The following is a 21,817-nucleotide window of genomic DNA, read 5'->3' as shown; positions in this document are numbered from 1 at the left end:
CTGGTATTCAGAATTAAATAATAAGAACAAGAACACGAAGCTGAATACCGGAAAAAATGGATTCATCAGATAAATTACTTAACAAAAATATTAAAATGCATCAAATAATGAATGTGAGTGATAGTACATGACCAACTTTACTTCCTATACTTTAGTGACATCTTCCAAAGCTTCACATTTAAATGGTAGCCATACACCCGATAATTGAGGTTTCTGGTTGTTGGTGGGGATTTTTTCAGGTTTTCAAAACATGTATTTTTGTCCATGTACGTTGTATTTAAAACTTATTTTTAAATTCTTGCTTTTGGGCAAGGAATTTATCAGGAACTCTAAACGGAGTATATTATTCTACCATGTTAGTCACCAGTGACAGATGTCATGGAAAATGAATGTTATGATCAGAAAGAGAAAACACAGTCATCCTGTTTCAGCCAAAGCAAAACACCAAGAGCACCCTTAGTTTATTACCAACAGGACACCGAAATGAATCCTAGCAATTCTTGTAAGCACTCATTCAGTAAGTTCAGTGGCAATCAAACGACTAGTGTCTTCTCTGTGACATGCACATTTAAATGTCGTTTGTAGTTATCAGTTCATTCCTTGACTTTCTCTGCATGAGAACAGTTGCTAGACACATGGCTCCGTGCATTGCTCTGCCTCTTTGGAGGGTCACGCTGACATTGTGGAAAATGACAAGAGGGAGCTACCCTGACCGGTGGGGCTGGTCTCTTAAACAGAACACGCTACAGAATGTAAACGTTCCTTCCTGGAAGTGCCAGCCACTGCGCCCAGCAGACCAGTGTGAGGGAGAGTTCTGAAGACCCCGCCCAGAACACAGCACTCAGAAACAAGATACACATGTCCTTTCCTGCAATTCTAAGGAGTGCCTCCTTGTACCTGAGGGCAGGTTGATGCAAACTGGCTGGGCACGCTGGTGTTCAGTGAGGTTCATGTGAGAAGGAAGACATTCTGCATGGCTGCTCCACACTTGCTACTGCGGCATCGAGAGTACAGTACAGTACCTACTAACATGTTCTGCGTCCCTGCTCCTTGGTGGGAATGACTGCTGCATCTTGGTAGCCGGATCCACTTGCCGGCCTTTGACTCGTCCCCTGAAATCCCTTTCTACTCTAAAACAAAGGGAGCCGCTTCTCTGGGGAGCATGAATCCTTGATGCGGAATGTTGCATACGCCCTGTATGGGCGCCCAGCATCCTGTTTCCCTCACCGTGCATAGCAGAACCATTCCAGTTCCATGGCACAAGGGCCCGACTTCTGCAGAAGAGGATGAATGCAGGACTTGCCCCTAAACATGGAAGCTAACGTGCTATCAGGAGAGAGAACACAGTGATACTGCCATCATTCTCAACACCAGGCCGCTGAATTTCTCTAGTAGTTTGACAACTCACAGTGTTCCTTTTCTAGATTTAAATCAGAGTCACTCTTCTCTTAAACTTGGCAAATTCCTCTGATACACAGAATGAAAGGTAGAGGTGTAGGGTAAAGGAAGGGATAGGCTGGAAACCCCTTTTTTTTCATTCTGTGAATGGTGTTAGCTGTTGATTTATGAGACAAATTTCTAAGCAAGGAGGGCACACAAAGATCTCAGCCTTGTGGATGAAGATCAGTCGAGAGCAATAATATATTCAACAAATAATACAAAATATAGGGTTCAAGAGAGGCACAAATTGGTTAGTGGGCAGAAAAGCTTGGTGGGGATGGTCATAAATCAGTCACAAACATTAACTTTTTTCCTACTGCTTTGTACAGGGAGATCTGAACCCAGACCAGGACCTGAACATCTCCTGAACTTGAGGAAAAATTAGATTGAAAACCAGACAGCTGGCACCTATGTTTGTAATGGGCCTAATCAAAAGCCTGGTCTGGAATTCTCTTGAACTCTGGATCTGGATATGAACATGATTGCTCAGACCTCTTTTGGAAGCTTTGAACTTTTCAGCATCCTGCATGTTGGCTAGCAATACTATCACTGCTCCAGCAATGAAAACACACTGAAATGGTCAGCCAGTCCCTATCCAGACCAATTTGCCCCTTACTGTGCCCCTAAAACTCCAATTGTGTGGTCCTCCCCTGGTAAACTCACTGCACTAGAGAGTACCTACCTGTTGCAGCTTTCACATTGAGTTGTCTTATGCGTCTACTTCCATCCATTGTTTGCTCTGATTTTCTATGTTATGCTATCACTCTCTGCAGTGTTAGAGAAGAAGATTACCGCAAGGCCAGGTCGGGATGAACTCATTAAGAAAGGTCTTCTGGAGATGATGGAACAAGGCAAGTAAAACCTTTCTTCATTTTTTTTACAGTTGTCCTTTCATGAGGCTGGAAACATGTGACTGCAAGAAATAATAAAAACTTGCAGTCAAAAAAAAGAAAAAAAAGAGTGACCAGATTGGATCAGTTTCATACCTGGTATCACTCAACATATCCAATGTGATTTATGGTGTAACTCCACCCCGGGTGCCATTTCACTGGCCGTGCATTTACACAAGACATAAATTCAACCATGTATGTTTTGTGCAATTGCTAGGAACCCTTCTGTCAGAACACCAAGAACCTCAGTAAAGCTTCTATGAATATGAACTCAGACATACAGATGTATTCAGTAATGAAGCCAGCAAGTTCCACCCGGGAATTCAGATCTCATAGAATGATATTATTCCATGTTTTCGGCTGTCTTTCTGGTAAACCAAGTTTAATACCAGGTGTATTATCACTATATCAATTCTTCATTCACACAGAAGAGTGAGGCATTTAGTACTGTTATTTTCAGAGCTTACCTGAATACACAGCAATTGTGAAGCAGTGACTGGATGCAAGATGATAATTTGCCATACATATGCAGGAAGGCTTGTGATTCTGTATGTTACTCGTCTAAGACTCCTAAACAGATGCTTCTGCGTGAACAAAAGACCTGTTCCTGAGGGAGTTTAGCATTCTACCGGGTTTGGTGTCTTCCCAGCATCACAGTCCCAACTTCTGACAGCCATTTTTTTTGTCTGAAGATAGCTTTAAAAAAAAAAAAACCCTCTCTCCTTTTAGGCTGAGAATTTTGTACCAGATGGTGTTATGAGGGAAGAGGGCCCTGCTGAGTCAGTTCAACTGGAGAGGTGGAATATTTTATTGAAACAATAATTCTATTGCCTCATTTAAAACAAATTCCAAGTCTATAAATAACCCCCATAATGACACTTGATGAGGCTGTGATGGAGAGTAATTGAACAACTGCAGAGTCAGAAAGTGAGCATTTTAAACAGAGAAACCTGCCATAATTGCAGTAAAGCTACATGTATGCATCTTAATATGTATCTTAAGTACAAGCTATAAACCTAGTACATGGCTGACATTTTAAAATAGACTGTCATAATTTTGGCTGTTAAATATGATTAGTTTTCAATTGAACTCTTTTGCTCTCTATTCTAGACCAATACTTGGTCTGGTAACATATTGGTTACTACCAGGCAGATAAATCTACATCTGAGGGCTTCTCTATATAGTGGGGTCATGTGCTTTACGGGACTGTGATTTCTAAAGCACACTAACGTACTAAGCATTAATTGGTCCGTGTAGACTCCGCTGGTGTGCACTAAAGGTTCCCTAGTGCATTTTCATGTAGTACTAGGTGCTTTCATGTAGCACGTCAAAATGCAGCAGCAGGATTTACACAAACCAATTAATGTGCAACACGATAGTGCGATTTAGCAATTACACTTCTGTGCAATGCATTACCCCACCACACAGACAAGCCCTGAAAAATCTACGAGGTGTGTGTGCACGTGCACACGTATGTACGTAAATACACACACACACACACACACACACACACACACACACGTCCATGTAGATAGTAAACTGCTCAGAGCTTGTTTACATGGCTTCCAGTGATCTGTGCATTTGAAGAGCCAAGTAGTTATTGGAGCAGCACGGACAAATGATGAAGAACTCATCAAAGCCAATAGTAGTAGGACTGGATCAGCTTTTCACTGGTCACCGAGATCCGGTTGAAAGGGAGCTAAGGGATTTTAGCCAAAAGTAAATCAGCCTCGTTTAATAAACAGCAACCAACAGGAATGGGGCTTTTAAAAGGTCAGTTGGAAATGGACTGGCTGAGCATTTCGCCCATCCCAACCCTTCTTTTTTTTAAAACTTTTCTGTGTTACAGTTTGATGGAGCCTATAAAACCATCAGGCAAATTTACAATGCCACTCTGTTGTCTAGACGGGAAAACGTGAGTTATAGGCAACCAAAGGACAATATAATATGCTCCATGTTCTTTCCTTCCAACACAGTGGACGTTTTGAACCTCCTAAGCTATTTTATGGCTTTATTAACATATGCAATTTATTAACTGCTGTTAAAAATTGCCCCGATTCTTTTTTAATAACTGATAAGAAGCCTACTCAGGCTAAGATAATGCTGTGGCAGTTGCATCCTAATCTTTTCAGATTCAATTTTTTCTCTCTCTCTCTCTTTTTTTTTTTTTTTTTTAAATAATGAACGCTCATTGCAATAAGTTGCCATTGTCAGAGCTGCAGCGTGGCGCTAAGCACACCACAGTAAGTCTCTAAATCCCTGGTTTCTCTTTGGGACTCTGCTCTTCTGCTGGAGACCCGGGGAGGGATCCACACAAGGTATTTCGGTGCCTATCACCCCACCCCAGGACCTGCTCACATCAGTAAAATAATCCAGACAGTTAGAGATGGACCCCAAGCCTGAGACACCTGCTAACACTCCCTCACATCTTTACAGCAGCAGCGAGCGAGACACTCCATCAGTACCACGCGCCCCTTTGCTAACTAACATGCTGCACTAACCAGTCCACAGAAACCGTGCAGCATTCTTAGCAGGGCCATTTGACCCAGCCCTGGGTAAGATCTGGTGTAGGAGCGGCTTCAATCCAGGACCAGTCCAGGAAGGAACAGTCTATCAGAGAAGTTCCCCTCCTGTGCCCTCCTTGCTTTGCCAGTGAGGAGTAAGTTACCAGCCCCCTTTTTCAAAGTGCAATTTATCCTCTCTTCCCTCTTCCACCCCCCCATACACCTGGCTAGAACTTCTGCCCACTTACACTTAGAGGGGAGCAGCCAGCAAGCAGCCTCTGCTCATGCCTGCCTCATGGCTGGGGCCATAATATGAGCAGCCCTCACTCCCCTTTTCTCTCCTGCATAGCTGAGTAAGGGCTAGGGACAATGCAGCCCTTGTTCACACCAGTGGGCAGGACTGGAAATTACGCAGTGGCTTTCGTTAACCATGGGTTGCTGTCTCCTATTAACTGCCCAACCTCTGCCACTTTGGAGGGTTTTCTTCATCACTCTGGGGGCCGCACATGCATCCCAGGGCTTCTTGGGCTGTGGAATCAAGTTCCTGATAAGGTTTGTTCCTTGATTGCATTGCATTGTAGCGGGCTGATTATCCCAGCATGGAAAAGCATTGCTTCTTTCTGAGATCACCCTCTCCCCAGCCCCCTCAGAACCCAAGCGGGTCAGTATCACCACTGCAAATCAATGCAATTGCTTCCAACTCCTGCCACATTTCTACAATGATCTGAGGATGTGGTGTCCACCTCTGACCAGGGACCTCATAGCTCTCAGTCCTAGATGGTCCTCATTAGAAGGTCATTGAAGGTCTTCTGATTATTTCCTTAGTCGATACAGTTTTCTTATGCAATGTTTTAAAGGAGCTAACATTCTGTCTCGGTATCTTTATTGTTGTGGCGCAGCATTTGGTGGCTTGCCAATGCAGTGGCTCTCTTCTGGAGAGCATAGGGCACTTATAAAGCAGAGCCACCCATTCCACTCAACATTTATGGTGTTTTTCCCATGTTGCTTTTAGCAGTGAAGCGTATATTTGATCAAATGTAAAACATTTTATAGCACTGGAAGAAAAGATCTGTCTTACAAATAATACAGACAGCTGTTAATATGCCAATGATTATGTATAGGCTGGCTTTACAATCAGCTGAAACACAGGCAGTGAACTTTTTCCCCCCCTTTAGCTGTATCATAGCAACTGTGCTACTGCAGGGGCTATTTTAAGAACAGTAACTTTTCACCAAACCTGATTATGAGGCAGATTGGATGAGCTCAGCCTATAAAAATATTGCATTAGCTCTGCAGTGTTTGTAGCTCAGTTCTGATACCCTCACTCAAATGAGCAGTGAGATAAAAAACAAAGTGGTCTGTGAATGTTAACTCCCTTAAAGCACCGTTTATGTCATGCAATCATGACAAGAAGAAGACAGCCTTGGTATGGACTTCTAATGAGGAGCGTCTAGGACTGAGAAATATAAGTGATCGGGTCAGAGGTAGCCAGTGTACACACACATCATTGGAGAGAGCGAGACCAGCGGGAAGTAATTGCTTGATTTGCGATGGTGGTGTTGATCCTGTAGTTGCTGAGCGAGGATCAGGGAAATGAGACACAGCATAGTTTATATTCCCACTGAGGAATGTTGTCTGGTTAGGAAAATACTTAAGATGCTAAAAAGGTGTCAGAATGCTTACAGCTGACGGAATTATTGGCAGAGTACCTCACTTCTCAGTGGGAGAGCATCAGAATCTGGCCTCGATGTCAAGAGAAGTTGTGCCCAAACGTTTGAGCCAACGTTGTGAAAGTTGGGTGTCTCAAGTGGAGCCTCTAAATGCGCACTGGGGCACCTAAATATCTTCAAGGAGCTGAGCACCTACAAGGCCCCCTGATGTCAGTGGGACGTGCCGGTGCGCAGCACCTCTGAAAATGACAGATACTGCCAAAGAGTCTTGCAAGGAACACTGCCGTGTAAACGATTGGCTCTCAGTGCATACGTCTAATGCTTGAGAATGGCAAGAACTTTTACAGCCGATAGCTTGATTAAGACTAAACGACGTGGTGTTTTAGATGCTGGAGGCAAAGCATGCGCTGCCGATGGTGCCACCAGATCAATGCAGAGTGATCCTTCACCCCCCGTATGCCAGGCACTTACCTCAGAAGAGATGCAGCAGGACAGTTCAGCACCGACAACAAATGCCACCTCACTTGGCGAGGAGCTGCACTCAAAGGAGCTGAAAGACGATGCAGGTATTGGATAGAAAACGCTAAGTGCTTCTGTTGGGCTGCGATGCGATGCGTCCAATGAATTGGTGCATTAGAGGGTGAGCGCGCTGTGTTCAGTGCAGTTTCCTCCAGGCCAGGTTAGCATTCAGTACTGTAAGAACAGTGATTTTTGAGACCTCCGTTGAGCCGAGGGACGCAGAAAGCCAGGGGTAATGGGATTAGCCGCACACCTAAGAGAGATTGCTTTGACATCATGCTCTATTGGTATTAACTGTAACTGCTGTGAAGGTGAAAAGTTCTTCCCTATACCAAGAATCCGGCTGCATATCAGGGATGGCATGTAGACTGTAAGAGACACCAGACCATCTTTCTGTAGATGCATGTCTGTGCACACGCACACGCAGACACATCTTCATTGTCACCCCGGCTGGGATCAGAGGACAATATTTACAAGATATTTCAATGAATACAACAAGCAGGCCTGTTTCAATGGCACAGATAAATGCAAACCACACTCCCTTCATCTAAACGCCCATAAATTTTGACCTACCTTAGAATACAAGCCAGGATTTGAACCTGGGTAAGTCTGCTTTGCACTGTTCTAGCAGTGAAGAGTTGATGTAAAGCTTGCTTAAGTGGCCAACTGTGGAGACCTTTTGGGGTAAGGGAATCTTTCATTGATATAACTCTGCCTGAATTCTGACATTTCTTAAATGTGGAGTGTGTGACTTCGCCAACATAATGTTCTTATAGCGTCGAGTTTTGTGTATAGCTTCCGAGGTTTTTATAAGAACAAAATGAAAAAACAACCCTAAAACCCCAGAAATTTCATCCTGTGGAACCGTAACAACTCAGCAGGGTTAGAACCTTTCGATCCACCACCTGGATCTCGGCTACTTGATCTAACAGAGTAATTGGTAGCAGTAGGTTGTCATCTCTTTGTGGGTCAGCCACTAGAAGGCGATGAGGTGCATATTTTGGGAGTGGATTGCACAAGTAGTTGCTGACAGGAGAATAACGTTGACACTCAGGAATCTTGTGTTCTGTTCTGGGTGAGGGGCGGTTACAGACTCTTCTGCCTCTGTCGCTTCCAGGCTACCCCATTCCCAGTCCCTGCCAAACCCCGAGGCTCCTCACCCCACTTCTCACATCAGGTTTCTCATTCCAATCCCTCATACCCACTCTCCCATGGCTCCTTGTCCCAGTCTCTCCACTGCCCCCTTTTCTCAGCCCCTCTCCATTACTACACTGCAGCTCTAAATACAACTCAATCCTCCTTACACCTCCCTGTTGATTCATTGGGCCAGAATTTGATTTATTTCCGCTTCTAAGTGTTGCTCCGGCAGGTTTTCCATTTCTGTATTTTATACATTCTCTTTTACTCTCTCGTCTATTCTCCAGGACCACTGCTGTTTTGCCCCCATTTTGTGTTTTTCATTGTATATCAGATTGTTCCTCGGGTGCTTGTGGTAATTCCACTCCATCCTGAATCGTTTGCACCCAGAGACAATCTTCCGTCTCCCCTCATGTATTTCAACCCTTCTCCTACTTGCTCACAGCAGACTGATGACCTTTGTGTTACTCTATCAACCCATTTCTTTAAACCTAGCTTATCTTCTCTATTTCATCATGGTGTGTTATCTCATCATGAGCAGTCCCAAAATAGATTTGTTTACACATGGGGCATCCAATATTTGTCCTTCCACTCTTCAGTATATCTTACAGTGAAAAGCAAACAAAACAAAGACTCAGAACACTCTAGCCCTAAATATAGTTGGCTTATATTAACTAATGCTCTTATTGCAGTTTTCCTCCCTTTCGTAGTCATTCCTGTGTGCTTTATCTACTGATATGTCGTCTTGAATGAGACTGCATGCTTGGCAGGGCAAGGACTGTCCATTCCTCTGTGTTCGTACAGTCCCTAACACAATGGAGTCTCAGTCCTAATTGGGCTGTTCTAGGCACTACAGTAATTAATAATAACTTCCTCTGTTGGACCATGGCAATTATAATACATCACCAAGCAAACTTCGTCTATCTCTCTCTCTGTCTATTTCTCATGGCTGTTTCCTTCACAGTTGAAATCCCATTTGCAGAGTCCTGGTTTCTTGAATCACTTCCATCTCTTTTCTAAATCATGGATGTAGCTATTAGTTTCTTTTCAGATCTTCCCTATTTCCAGTAACCCTTACTAATGCCAGTTCTATCTACCATCTCTCTGGCCTAATTTTTACTGTTGTCTGCATTTTTCCCCCCTCCCTTGGGAAATGTATCAGTTCTCCAGCCTCAATCCACTGAAAAGGGGGATTTAACCTTCCTGAGCAGCATACTTCCTATACAGCAATGCCCATTCCTACTTGTTAGATGTCCTTTTAGCTCCTTTTTAGCAACATCTGGCAAATCCTCCATTCTAGACCCTTTCTTGTTTCCACTGAAGTTAGTGGCAAAAGATGTGTATTGAATAAAGCCTCCGGAAATGGCTTGAAAGGGAGTGTTGGACATTCAAGAAATAATAGAGTCCAAGCCTGTCCATGTGCATGTGCACATATTTCACCATTGTGTCTATTTAGTTGTCTTATTTAGATAAAGATACGCATCTTGAGGTCTACTGTGTACAAGTCAATAAAAAAGGGATAACAGGCCAACAACACAGGAGCCCATTGAAATCTTTTAAACTTTTCTAACTTGCCGGAGTTTAGATGAAAAGTTAAAATCAAACAAACAATAAATAAAAACCCAGATGCATACACCCAAATAGCAAAACTTGGAATTGCCATGGCGAATTCTGACTGTTTCTAGGTTTCTAGCCATGTGGTAGTCAGATAGAAATGTCTTCTTCTGGTTCATCAGCTGACAGTCTTTCAAGGCAGTGTCACCCACAGGTTCCTTTTCAAAGAGACTTCTGCTAAACAGCCCAGTAGAAAAGAGAAAAACGTTGTTTTTAAGAATTGTAGTTTGGGAATTTTGTTATGGTCCCCAGGCCAGAGCCCAGGCCAAGGAATCTGGAGCTCTGGATTCTGGTCCCTCCTCTCTCACTGCCTTGCTTTGCGACGTGGACAGTTACATCCTGATATTGCGAAGCTGCGTGGCACCTAGCTCACACCTAAGCCCTGGCAGGATCCTTGAACTGAGTGTTCCCCTGGTTATTTCATCTGTTGGGCTTCATCTGGTAGCTGTGCTCCGAGCACACCTAACATCACTGTGGTGGTGCCGCCCTCCTTTACCCAATAGCTCAGTGCTTAAAGCGTTCGCGCAGGAGACACCAGTTCAAGTCTCTGCTTCAGATCAGGCCGAATGGAGATTTGAACCTGCATCTCCCACATCTCAGAAGTGTACTCTAGCCACCAGCCTGTTGGCTACAAGGGGAAGTGTACTCTAGCCACCAGCCTGTTGGCTACAAGGGGTGGGCGGGGCAAGGACCACCACCACAGTTTTCATGAAAAACTGACTGACCTTAGGCCTCTAACTCCGGGAGAGGGTTCACAACCATGAATCCTGAGTGGAATTAGGCGCTTAAAGAGCTCTGAAGGGTGGGGCTAGTTTAAGAGGCCCCCTGCTCACCTTGATGGCTTCTGTGACTCTCATAGTTGCACTTAGCTCTCCCCTCTTTATTGTATAGGGTGTATGGGACCCCTCCCCTGGGGCTGAAGATTCCACCGGGTGGCAGGGCTCCTAAAGATAGGCCTTGCAATTCTGAGCCTCAGTCTCCTTTGTGGAGCTAGCCCCAATTGACTAGCAACATCCTCCCTGTTATCACCCTCATAGCTTCCCCTCAGCAGCATTCCCGGGTCCCCAGACGTGAAACTCTATTATATGGATGCACTGCATTACCTGGTTCTTGAATAATACTCAGATTTTCACCCCTTCAGGGATACCTAACTTACAATAACTCATTAGAGGCTTCCTTTCGCTCTACTCCATGTGACTTAAGTGGTCACCACATAAAGGATTCTTTTGCTTTTCACCTTAGCATTTGGTCCCTGCTGTACAAATAGCAAATGAACTTTGAGGACAATCACCACAAAATGTTGATTTAAAAAACAAAAACCAAAACCAAAAAAAATTGCAATGACTTCATTGAAAACAGGAGGTGACTATAGCACACGTGAGACAACTTTTCTTTCTATTCGGCAAAAATTTGTGAGAGTTTTTCTAACACGGCATATTTATTTTACTTCCCCGACTTTCCCAAATGATAAATACTCATTACTCCACTTCTAGGCACGCACGTTAATCTGTTTGTCAACAAATTAAATGCTATCATCTTGCCAGAGCTATTGTGTCCTGTTGCCTCACTGCTTTGGAGCCTTCTGTTTTCACTCTAAAGACAAGGACGCAGATTGTTTGTTAATACAAACAGTTTATATGCAAAGAACATCAGGAAGGGAGATAGCCAAAACTGAGCAAATGAGATTTTTGTAAGGTGATGGCTAACAGCACCTGCAGTGGCGAAGTTCCAGGAGAAACTTAACGAAGGGAGAGAGCAATAACTTGTTTGTGCAGTCCATGATTTTATGGCATGCTCATTTTTTTAGATAGCCATTACAACATGATTCCTACTCTGCCATTTGCCTGTCCTATATAAGTCATTTTGAGACCCTGTCTTATCAATACATTACATATTTAAAAAGCCTGTGGAATGAAACAATCTTGAGAATTTTCATAAACAAATCCCTTAACAGATACTGGACAGACGGGTTTTAGCAAAGAAGAGAAGGGCTTGGAAAGGACGGTATTTCTGATGAGTCAAGGTCACACACTGACACTTTTCAATTGTACAACCACAGAAATAAGAGATGGGAAAGGTCCACTAAATTATCCCATCCATCCCCACGACCAGCACAAGGTTATTCTTACCAGATCATCTTCAATATTCTTCTTCTTCAAGATCATTCCCTGAGGTTCATTTTCCAGTACTTTATCCAATTTTAAATGCCTCTGGCAACAGAGCTTCCAGCGCTGTCTATCAGTTAGTGGCCACAGTCTTTGATTAAGAACCCGCACTCTAGTCAGCTGGGCTCCAGTTTGATAAGCTGCTGAGTGCTTCTGCTCTTATTGACTTCCTTGGAATTGAGCACACTCAGCACCATTCAGGAGCATGCTGCAGCCTGTAGGATCAGCCCCTTTGAGACAGCAAAGCTCATTGCAAACCCAGGCTTCAGGGATAAAACTCATTCCGTGTGCACTACATCCCAATGTCTATCCCCTGTTCTAGCATTGTTATTGTAATCATGGACTCATAGACTTTAAGTTCAGAAGGGACCATTATGATCATCTAGTCTGACCTGCACAATGCAGGCCACAGAACCTCACCCACCCACTCCTGTAATAGACCCCAACCTATGACTGAGTTATTGAAGTCCTCAAATCATGGTTTAAAGATTTCAAAGGTACAGAGAATCTACCAGCAAGTGACCCAGGCCCCATGCTGCAAAGGAAGGCAAAAAACAAAACAAAAAATAAACAAACAAAAAAAACCCCAAAAACCCTGGACCTCTGCCAATCTGCCCTGGGGAAAAATTCCTTCCCAACCCCAAATATGGCGATCGGCTAAACCCTGAGCATGTGGGCAAGACTCACCAGCCAGATACCCAGAAAGAATTATCTGTGGTAACTCAGAACCCACCCCATCAGGCATATTTACCACTGGTAGTCAAAGATCAGTTAGTTGCCAAATTATGCTGTCCCATTATACCATCCCTTCCATAAACTTATCAAGCTCAGTCTTGAAGCCAGCTAGGTTTTTTGCCCCCACTGCTTCCCTTGGAAGGCTGTTCCAGAACTTCACTCCCCTGCTGATTAAAAACCTTTGTCTAATTTCAAGTTTAAACTTCCTGATGGCCAGTTTATATCCATTTGTTCTTGTGTCCACATTGGTGCTGAACTTAAATAATTCCTCTCCCTCCCTGGATTTATCCCTCTGATATATTTATAGAAAGCAATCATATCTCCTCTCAGTTTTCTTCTGGTTAGGCTAAACAAGCCAACCTCTTTGAGTCTCCTCTCATAAGGCAGGTTTTCCATTCCTCAAATCATCCTAGTAGCCCTTATCTGAACCTGTTCCAATTTGAATTCATCTTTCTTAAACAAGGAGACCAGAACTGCACACAGTATTCCAGATGAGGTCTCACCAGTGCCTTGTACAATGGTACTAACACCTCTCTATTTCTACTGGAAATACCTTGTCTTATGCATCCTAGGACCGCATTAGCTTTTTTCACAGCCACATCACATTGGTGGCTCATAGTCATCCTGTGATCAACCAATACGCCGAGATCCTTCTCCTTCTCTGTCACTTCCAACTGATGCATCTCCTGTTTATAGCAAAAATTCTTGTTATTAGTCCCTAAATGCATGACCTTGCACTTTCCACTATTAAATTTCATCCTATTTCTATTACTCCAGTTTACAAGGTCATCCGGATCTTCTTGTATGATATCCTGGTCTTTCTAGGGGAAGGTCTTATATCAGGTTGCTTCAATCTTGGTGACTAACACCATCCCCAAAAAAGACCGAGCCACCCTGGCATCAGTTGGAATAGAGAGAAATTAGGCCGCACCTGAAGTCACAGTTTAATAGGATTAAAGTTAAAATTGCCTGGAAACCCTGCAGTGAGCAATCATAAAAAGATTGTTCAGGTTATATTAAATGTTAATCATTCCTTACCCTTCATTTGTGTTCCTTGCTAGGAGACATGCTCACATGGTAACTCTAAATCATTGCAGCTGGGTTCTACCAGATAATCAATTGCTGTTATCAAAAGCCACCATACCCTGCTGTCCTCATTATAGAAAAGAAAGCAAGGTTACTTACCAGTAACTGCTGTTCTTCGAGATGTGTTGCTCATGTCCATTCCAACATAGGTGAGTGCACGCCACTCTGCACGGTTCTCGGAACTTTTTTCCCCTTAGCAGATCCCATAGGGCCGGCTCTGGTGTCCCCTGAAGCCCCATGCACATGCTGCGGTATATGAGGCACTGCTGGCCCTAGGGCCCCTCAGTCTCTTCTTTCTGCCAACTCCGACAGCGGGGACGGAGGGTGGGCTGTGGAATGGACATGAGCAACACATCTTGAAGAACATCAGTTACTGGTAAGTAACCTTGTTTTCTTCTTCAAGTGATTGCTCATGTCCATTCCACTATAGGTAACTAACAAGCCATACCTTTGGTGGTGGGCCGGAGTTACTAGTGAACTGCCCTCAATACGGCTCTGCCAGATCCAGCGTCCTCTCTCGCCTGCTGGAAGATGGAGCTCCCCCCTGCCTGTTTATGTAAAACGTGGCTGCGGTGTTGTCCGTCAGCACCTGCACCGCCCTGCCCATCAGGAATCGGAGGAACACCTTGCATGCCAGGCGAATGGCCCTGAGCTCCTTCACATTGATGTGCAGACGCCTCTCCTCCCCCGCCCAGAGCCCCTAGGTTGGCGCTGATGTGGGCTCCCCCTCCCACATCTGAGGCATCGGAGATTAGGGTGACCGACGGGACCAGTTCCCTGAATGGGACGCCCTTCATCACTGCCCTGGGAGTCCGTCACCAGTTTAGGGAGGCTAGAACTGGCGAGGGAACTGTGACCACCCGGTGCAATGGGTGTTTGCTCGGCACATATGCCGAGACCAACCACTCCTGAAGTGGCCTGAGCGTTAGGCGAACTAGCCTCACTACATACGTGCAGGCCGCCATGTGGCCTAACAGCTGTAAGCAATGCCTGGCTGTGGTCATGGGGCACCGGTGCAGCTAGGAGGTGATAGAGGCCATCGCCTCGAACCGTGGTTGAGGGAGGAAGGCTCTGGTCTGGGAAGCATCCAAGGTGGCCCCAATGAATTCTATGTGCTGCACTGGGGTTAGTGTGGACTTCTGCTCGTTTATGAGCAGTTCCAGCCTGCTACATGTGGAGCAAGTGAGGGTCATGCTGTCCTGCACATGGGACCTGGACCTGCCCCTGATCAACCAGTCGTCCAGGTAAGGGAAGATTTGCACACCTCTTCATCTCAGGCGGCCACTACTGCCATGCATTTGATGAACACCCTGGGGGCCGTCGAGAGGCCAAAGGGTAAGGCTGTAAATTGGTAATGGGAACCAGCCACCGTGAAACGGAGGAAACGCCTGTGGCTGGGGAGGATAGACACATGGAAGTATGCGTCCTTGAGGTCAAGGGTGGCATACCAGTCTCCTGGATCCAGGGAAGGAATTATGGAGGTTAGGGAGACCATGCGAAACCTGAATCATTTGATGTATTTGTTTAGATGACATAGGCCTAATATGGGTCTCAGACCCCCCTTCGCCTTGGGGATGAAAAGCCTCCTGTGTTGACAGCGCTGGCAGGAGCACTCTCCCACTCCCAGGAGTCCAGGGAAGCTCCCTGCCCGGAGGCGCCGGCACTGGAGTAGACTCAATGGGCCGTACTTGATGCATCTCCGCACTCGACCCCGTCCTTACCGGCAGCACAGGGGAGTGTCCGCGCTCCGTTCGCTGCCTCTTCTTCTTCGGCACTGGGGAAGTTGCTCGGTGCGGAGTCGATGTCGGGGTCGGTGGTGCGCTCTGCACCGAGGATACGCTCGGCGCCGAGGTAGATCAGAACGGCTCGGACGCCAGGCGGAGTGCTGCCTCCATTAGTAGGGCTTTTAACCAAATCTCCTGGTCCTTCTGGGTCCGTGGTTTAAAAGCCCTGCATATTTTACATTTGTCTTTCCTGTGGTCTTCCCCCAGGCACTTAAGGCACTGATCGTGGGGGTCGCTGAGCGGGAAAGCCTTCCCTCAGGAGGCACTCGACATAAATCCAGGTGACCGGAGCATAGCCTGGCCACTCTAAGCCCCTGAGGGGCTTCTAATCTAAGTAAACTCAACGCTACTTGACAACTACTTAAAACTAACTAAAGCTACGAATAACAAAGAGTTCAAACAATGCGGAATGGTACTTGCAGAGAGCCAGGCTAGTTCCAGCAACCATCACGGCGGAAAGAAGGAACTGAAGGGCCGTAGGGCTGGCAGTGCCTCATATACCGCGGCATGCATGCGGGTTTCCAGGGGGCACCAGAGCCGGCCCTACGGGATCTGCTAAGGGGAAAAAAGTTCCAGGAACCATGCACGGTGGTGTGCACTCACGTATAGTGGAATGGACATGAGCAATCCCTCGAAGAAGAACATAAGAAATTTTGGTAGGGAGAAGGGGGGAGGAAAATAAGTAAAGGCCATTTGGCCCTTCCAGGTTCATCAATTTCCTTAGGAACATAGTATCTAACAGTTCCTTCAGTTACTCCGGTGTGTTTTATTTTTACCTCAACGATCTTGGCTGGTAGGCTATTGCACATACTCATTATTTTTACTGTGGAAAAGAAATGTGGCTAGCTGCGTGCCATGCATTCTGCTATCTTGAATCTTCCTGATATGGCCCCTTGCTTTATCATCGTTAGTATTAATTTAATCTCTCATTAATTCTACTGCTTCTGATCCTTTTATTAGCCAAGAAATCTTCAGTGTCCACTGAAGAACTAGAAGATGCCAGCCTGCCAGTAACCGAAGAGACTCCACAAGCCTTACTTGTTTCTGAATCCACAGATTCCGCACAGAAACCAATGGAAAGAAACCCAGCACAGCTCCCCAGCCCCCCTTTGCTTCCAATTCCACCACCTAAGGCAATCTCCAAAATCAGTAAGAGTGTAACAGGTTAGTCATGTTGGTCAATAAAGACTCTTCCATCCCATCAACATTGTCCTCTCCTTGTACATCATTTTTCTCCTATATATATTTGGGCCAGTTTCTTAGTTGGTGTAAATCAATGTAGTACCATTGATGTGAATGGAGCATTAATGATTTACATCACCTGCGGATCTTGTCCCCGATCCGAAAGCATTGAGTCTTTGCATGTTGCACATATATCTGACCTATTCTGATTTATTTATTGCAGGAGGCTGCAGTAAGTCCACCTGCACTAACACATGTAAAACAGATGACACTGACAGCAAACATCTGCTGAATCAGCAGCTTGTGTATGATTTGCCACAAGTCGCTATGAAACACAAGGAAGGTTTAAATGTCTTTTGCTGTACAGAATCATAATATGATAACAGCACAGCAGCAGTGAACTCTGCTGTCAACTGTGAAGCTCTAGTCAATAGATCCTTCAAATCCTTCTGCCTGAAGGATTTGCTCTTTAGTGGGTCTAACTTAGAGCTGTGCTATCTCCTCTAATTGCACAGAAGAGCATATGAACAGGTCACCCAACTTTCACAACCCACTCCCCCATCTCAGGTTTCACTGTGAGTTTCATGTTCAAACACTCTCAGCCTACTTCTCTATTATGCCACCACGGTGATCTTACACTTTACGCCACTTTTGGCAGTGTAAAGGAACTTAAATGAGCACCCCTGTGATTTATTCCTACTGTACAGCTCCTTTCGATTGCCAGAATGGTGAAAAGAGGCCTTAGTAAATGAGAATCAGGCCCTGAATATCTAAGTACTGACTGTGCCCGTAATCAGGCATTTAAACTGCTAAATGACAACCATTGTTCCTGTCATCATTTGCATCCCCAGTTTACCGGTACAAGAAAGGGGCCACATTTTCAGGGTCACCATGAAGCAGAAAATCAGAAGGTGCTGTCATAATGACTAAGACTGCTTGAAAATTTTCTGTCTAAACCGTTTTTCAATGGAAATTTTGGTTTCAGCAAAATTACTTTTCGTGATAAAAGTGTCTGCTTTCCCTATGGAAAAACCTTACATTTTGTCAAAAAATGAGACCAAAACCCAAAAGTTGTGTGTTTTCAGCTGAAAACTGAAATATTTCAATTCAAAATGTTGTAGTGGTGCTTCATGGGAGTTGTAGTTCAGATGCCTTTTGTTTCCATTCTTCAATATGGGCCAGGCTTTCTGGCCAGACTACAGCTCCCATGATGCACCATGACCCAGGACTCCTATGACACAAGGAGAAAGTGGTACATCATGGGTGATGTAGTCCATCCTTAAAGCTCAGTCCATAAAAGGAGAATGGGAGTATATGGTGCCCAGTACAACTCCCATGAGGCATTGCAACACCATTTTGAATAGAAATGTTGTTTGCCAAAATATTTCATTTTGAGCTGAAATATTTCCATTTTTGATGTTTTCATCAGAAAAAACCCTCCCATTATTTTTCAAACAGCTCTAATAATGACACACCTCCTTCAGAAAGAGATGAGTACAGTTCTGCTTCTGGGAGTGGGTGTAATTGTAAGCCCAGGTTGAACAAGTATCATCAGTGAGAGAGGGCAGTGGGGTGGTGGTGGGGAGAGGGAGAGAGAAAGAGTGACATGAGAGAAAAACAGAGGAGGTTGGAAAGCCCTTTATTTTTTTTTCTAACAGCGTTGGAGGTGCTGATGGTGGAGGGGAGAGGAGGGGAATAAGCCAAGCGCTAATTAATCACAGAAAGAGGGGGAGCAATGGCAAGGTGCCAAGATACCATTTTGAACAGATTTCATTAGGCCAAACAAAGTGGGATTTGCAAAATAAGTACTCAACATTAGCCTAAGCTGCATCCAGGCTGATTTGGCCTCTGTCGGGCTCTACGATCAAGGCAGTGTAAAGGTGACAGTAAAGTCCCCGAACCCCTCAGGAGCTTGGCTGAACCAGAGTATCCTTCCCTAGTGCACAGAGGTGGAGTCTAATTTAGGAGGGGTTGTATGGCCTCCATAAGCTGTGATTCAGTGGAGACTGCAATGATCATAAATATCTAATGTGTGTTTCCACAGTGGCACATAACTGAAATCTCCTTGAGCTCAGATCTATGTCTCCTGGTAGCCGAAGCTTTCTGTCTTCTGGGTATAGAGAGACCATTCTGCTCAGCTAAAGGAGAAGGAATGTAGGTGCTGCTGCTCTGGTACAAAGCCTTATTGCACTGTGCATACTACACACTCCAGTAGATTCTCCTAGGCTTTCAAGTGTTTCCAGGTTTGAGGAAATAGATCACTGGCATGGATTTGATTCATTCTTTCAGCTGTACGCATGCATGCATACAGAGAGAACGGATGTCCCAGTGGTTAGCGCACCAGCCAAGGTCATGGGAGAGATGGGTTTGATTTCCTGCTCTACCACGGACTTTGTGTGACCCAGCCCAAATCACTTAGCCTCTCGGTGCCCCCACTGCCTTTCCTGAGCAGGTAGAGGGAGGGAGGCGTTGTGAGGATAAATACAATAAAGATTGTGAGACGCTCAGATAGAAGTACCAGAGATAGCATACATTTTGTCTTGTTAAATTACACCCCTGGGGCCTGATCTACAGTGTGAGGTTTCCACTTGTGCACACAAAAGCAAACATTTCTGGGAGCACTAGATCAACCCTACCACTGGCACATGCACAAGTGGTGTGTTTTGGAGGTGCAATACACATTTACTGGGTACAGATTCGTGCACATGCAGGTACTGGAGCATTAAAAGTGCACACAGTGGTTTTATGCCTACAAAGTGCAGGTCCATGAACATGGTGTTAGAGACAAGCTTTTGAGCTACACAGATCACATGTGAAGAAGAGCCCTGTGTAGCTTGGAAGCTTGTCTCACCAACAGAAATTGATCCAATAAAAGATATTCCCTCACCCAGCTTCTCTCTAATATCCTGGAACAACATGGCTTCAACAACTCTAAAAACAAAAAGGGTATGTGTCAGTTTAAATTCAGATTATCAACACTAGGTGGCAACAAGAGAAAAGGAATAGCCTTCTACACAATCCAGCCAAACAGATTTACTGTGCCAGTGTATTCTCCAATGTAGAAAGAAATTAGCACAACCTAATACAGAAATATGGCCAGGAAAGTGCAGTGGAAAAAAATAAGAGAACTCCAGAAGAGAAAAGTAAAGCAACATGTTTCTCAAACAAGGTTATTATCCCAGCACCCTCTATGCAGTCTTAGCCAGAGGGAGAAAATATCAGAGGCACAGCTATAGAAGAGGCAGGTGTTTGTTGCACTGGGGTGACAGATGGGAGTGATGGGATGGAACTGGAAAGGAGAACGGCAGGGATGAGTTGTTCAGAAAAAGAAGAATTACCTAAATCTCAGCCCAGAACTCAAAAGGAGACCGGCTATAAGGATTTTAGTGTGAGATTTCCAAACTGCATTAGGGATTTGGATGCCCAATTCCCATTTAAAAAAAAAAATCAATAGGAATCCCCTAGATGGCCTGGAAAATCTGAGTCTTGGGTACAAAAAGCATCAGTTAAACATCCTCCCACTCCTCTCCCCCTCTCCTTGGTACTCAACCCAACTTCATTCTTTGCTGAAATGCATTTGGAATACACCAGCTCTGGCAAGTTTGGCTGAACTGGCTAATATCTTCATATCTCACAAACTCTGGTGTTCACCTATTTGGGATGACAGACCAGGGTCAGATTTAGGGGCAAGTGACCCAGGAGACCTCCTGGGGTGCCGGGCCTGGGGTACTGTTTTTGTGGTTAGCAACAAAATGGAAACTCGACTGAAGTAAAATGTTTCAGGTATTCCGTATGTGGATTCATTTTTCACTAACCTCCTCTAATGTTCTGGACCTTTGTAGACTCTCATGGGACCTTCCAAACTTTCTGAGAACTACATTTTCCTCGAACCTCCTAAAACATTGTCAGGCGAGAAAAGTGACCTTTTGAACTAAAGGACTAGGGTTAACTTTCTAAGGCTGTCACCTACTGTAACACTACTTCATACTGGTCCACCCAATGTTGGTGCACAGTTCAATCTCTTGATGTTAGTACATTTCAGTTATTCTTAAAGTTAAAAAGTTTCTATAAGCTAGAGGAAATTAATTTTTTGTATTTGCTTATATATGGCATGAATAATACAGATCCTAGTGTGCACATTTATCGTCTTATATGAGAGGAATAAATCATTCATGCAAATCATGCATCAAAGTCTTGAAATAGGCTATAAATGCAATAAAAAATAAGATATTCAAAAGTTTAACAAATGGCGGAGACACTGAAGACGATCCTCGCCTGGGATGCCATTTGGTCTAGGGGGTGGACTTGTGAGAGACCGGAGTCTATTGTGGTGTGGGGGAGAAGAGCAGAGAATGGATCCTGGCACATTTTTGACCTCCGTGAAGATCACAGTGCAGACAGCTCAGCAGAGAAAGTGCTCGATTGGGAAGCCTCACTGGTAGATGCCACCAGGGTTTATTAGAGATCAGGGATAGGGAGCTGGAAATCAAGAATGGATTGATGAGTTTGGGGAGGAAGAAAGAAAAATCCAGTTGGGAAAAGGAAGGGAGAAATGGGAAGATGATCCTTTTTTTCAGGCTAAATCTGTGCAACATCATTCCTTTGGTTTCAGATTGGTAGAGTATATAAGACTCACCACGCAAGCCATGTCCCCACTATGCAACATTGAAACCGGTCCAGCGTGTAGAATCAATCTCAACCCAGGCTCTGTGTGAAACAATAAAAGGCCCCGGTGACCTTTTATCATTTTATTTTCAGCAGCAGGAAGTGAAGTAGATGAGCCAGCAGTGAAATCCCCTCCTTCCACTATCCTGAAGAATTATGTCATTGTTGGTTCCTCCCAAATCTCAGGACAAGCTGCCCTCTTCCATTCATCTGGCCAGAAAGGCTCCGATCCCCATGTCAGAGGACAACTACCAACGCCAACTAGTTCCCCTCATCCAGCTGCTGTCCATCTGCCTTTACCTCCCAGCAGAGTCATTGAGGAGCTCCACAGGGCTCTGGCCACCAAACATCGGCAGGATAGGTAAGTATAGCACACCGGGGCACTGTGTATTTCACGAAACAGTTTTCTTTCAATTAAAGTATTTT

General features: G+C 44.8%; 1 protein-coding gene across 8 annotated transcripts in view; it reads left to right on the top strand.

Moving 5' to 3' along the window:
* The window catches only part of PHACTR3 (phosphatase and actin regulator 3), a 156,878-nt gene that overhangs the window by 84,008 nt on the left and 51,053 nt on the right, over positions 1-21,817 (top strand). For 5 of the 8 annotated variants that reach the window (XM_067554147.1, XM_067554150.1, XM_067554151.1 and 2 more), the window contains 4 exons: positions 2,214-2,291; positions 6,891-7,070; positions 16,505-16,708; positions 21,578-21,752. In XM_067554147.1, the coding sequence (XP_067410248.1) occupies positions 2,214-2,291; positions 6,891-7,070; positions 16,505-16,708; positions 21,578-21,752 (637 nt within the window). Of the gene's footprint in view, positions 1-2,213; positions 2,292-6,890; positions 7,071-16,504; positions 16,709-21,484; positions 21,753-21,817 lie in introns of all 8 variants that reach the window. The other 3 variants (XM_067554149.1, XM_067554155.1, XM_067554154.1) reach the window with 3 other exon arrangements.

This window comes from Emydura macquarii, unplaced genomic scaffold, assembly GCF_026122565.2.
Source record: "Emydura macquarii macquarii isolate MOO-44397 ecotype Brisbane River unplaced genomic scaffold, CSIRO-AGI_Emac_v2 contig_1483, whole genome shotgun sequence".
Lineage (NCBI taxonomy): Eukaryota > Metazoa > Chordata > Testudines > Chelidae > Emydura > Emydura macquarii.
The sequence above is the reverse complement of the archived record's forward strand: the minus strand, read 5'-3'. Positions and strand labels throughout refer to the sequence as shown.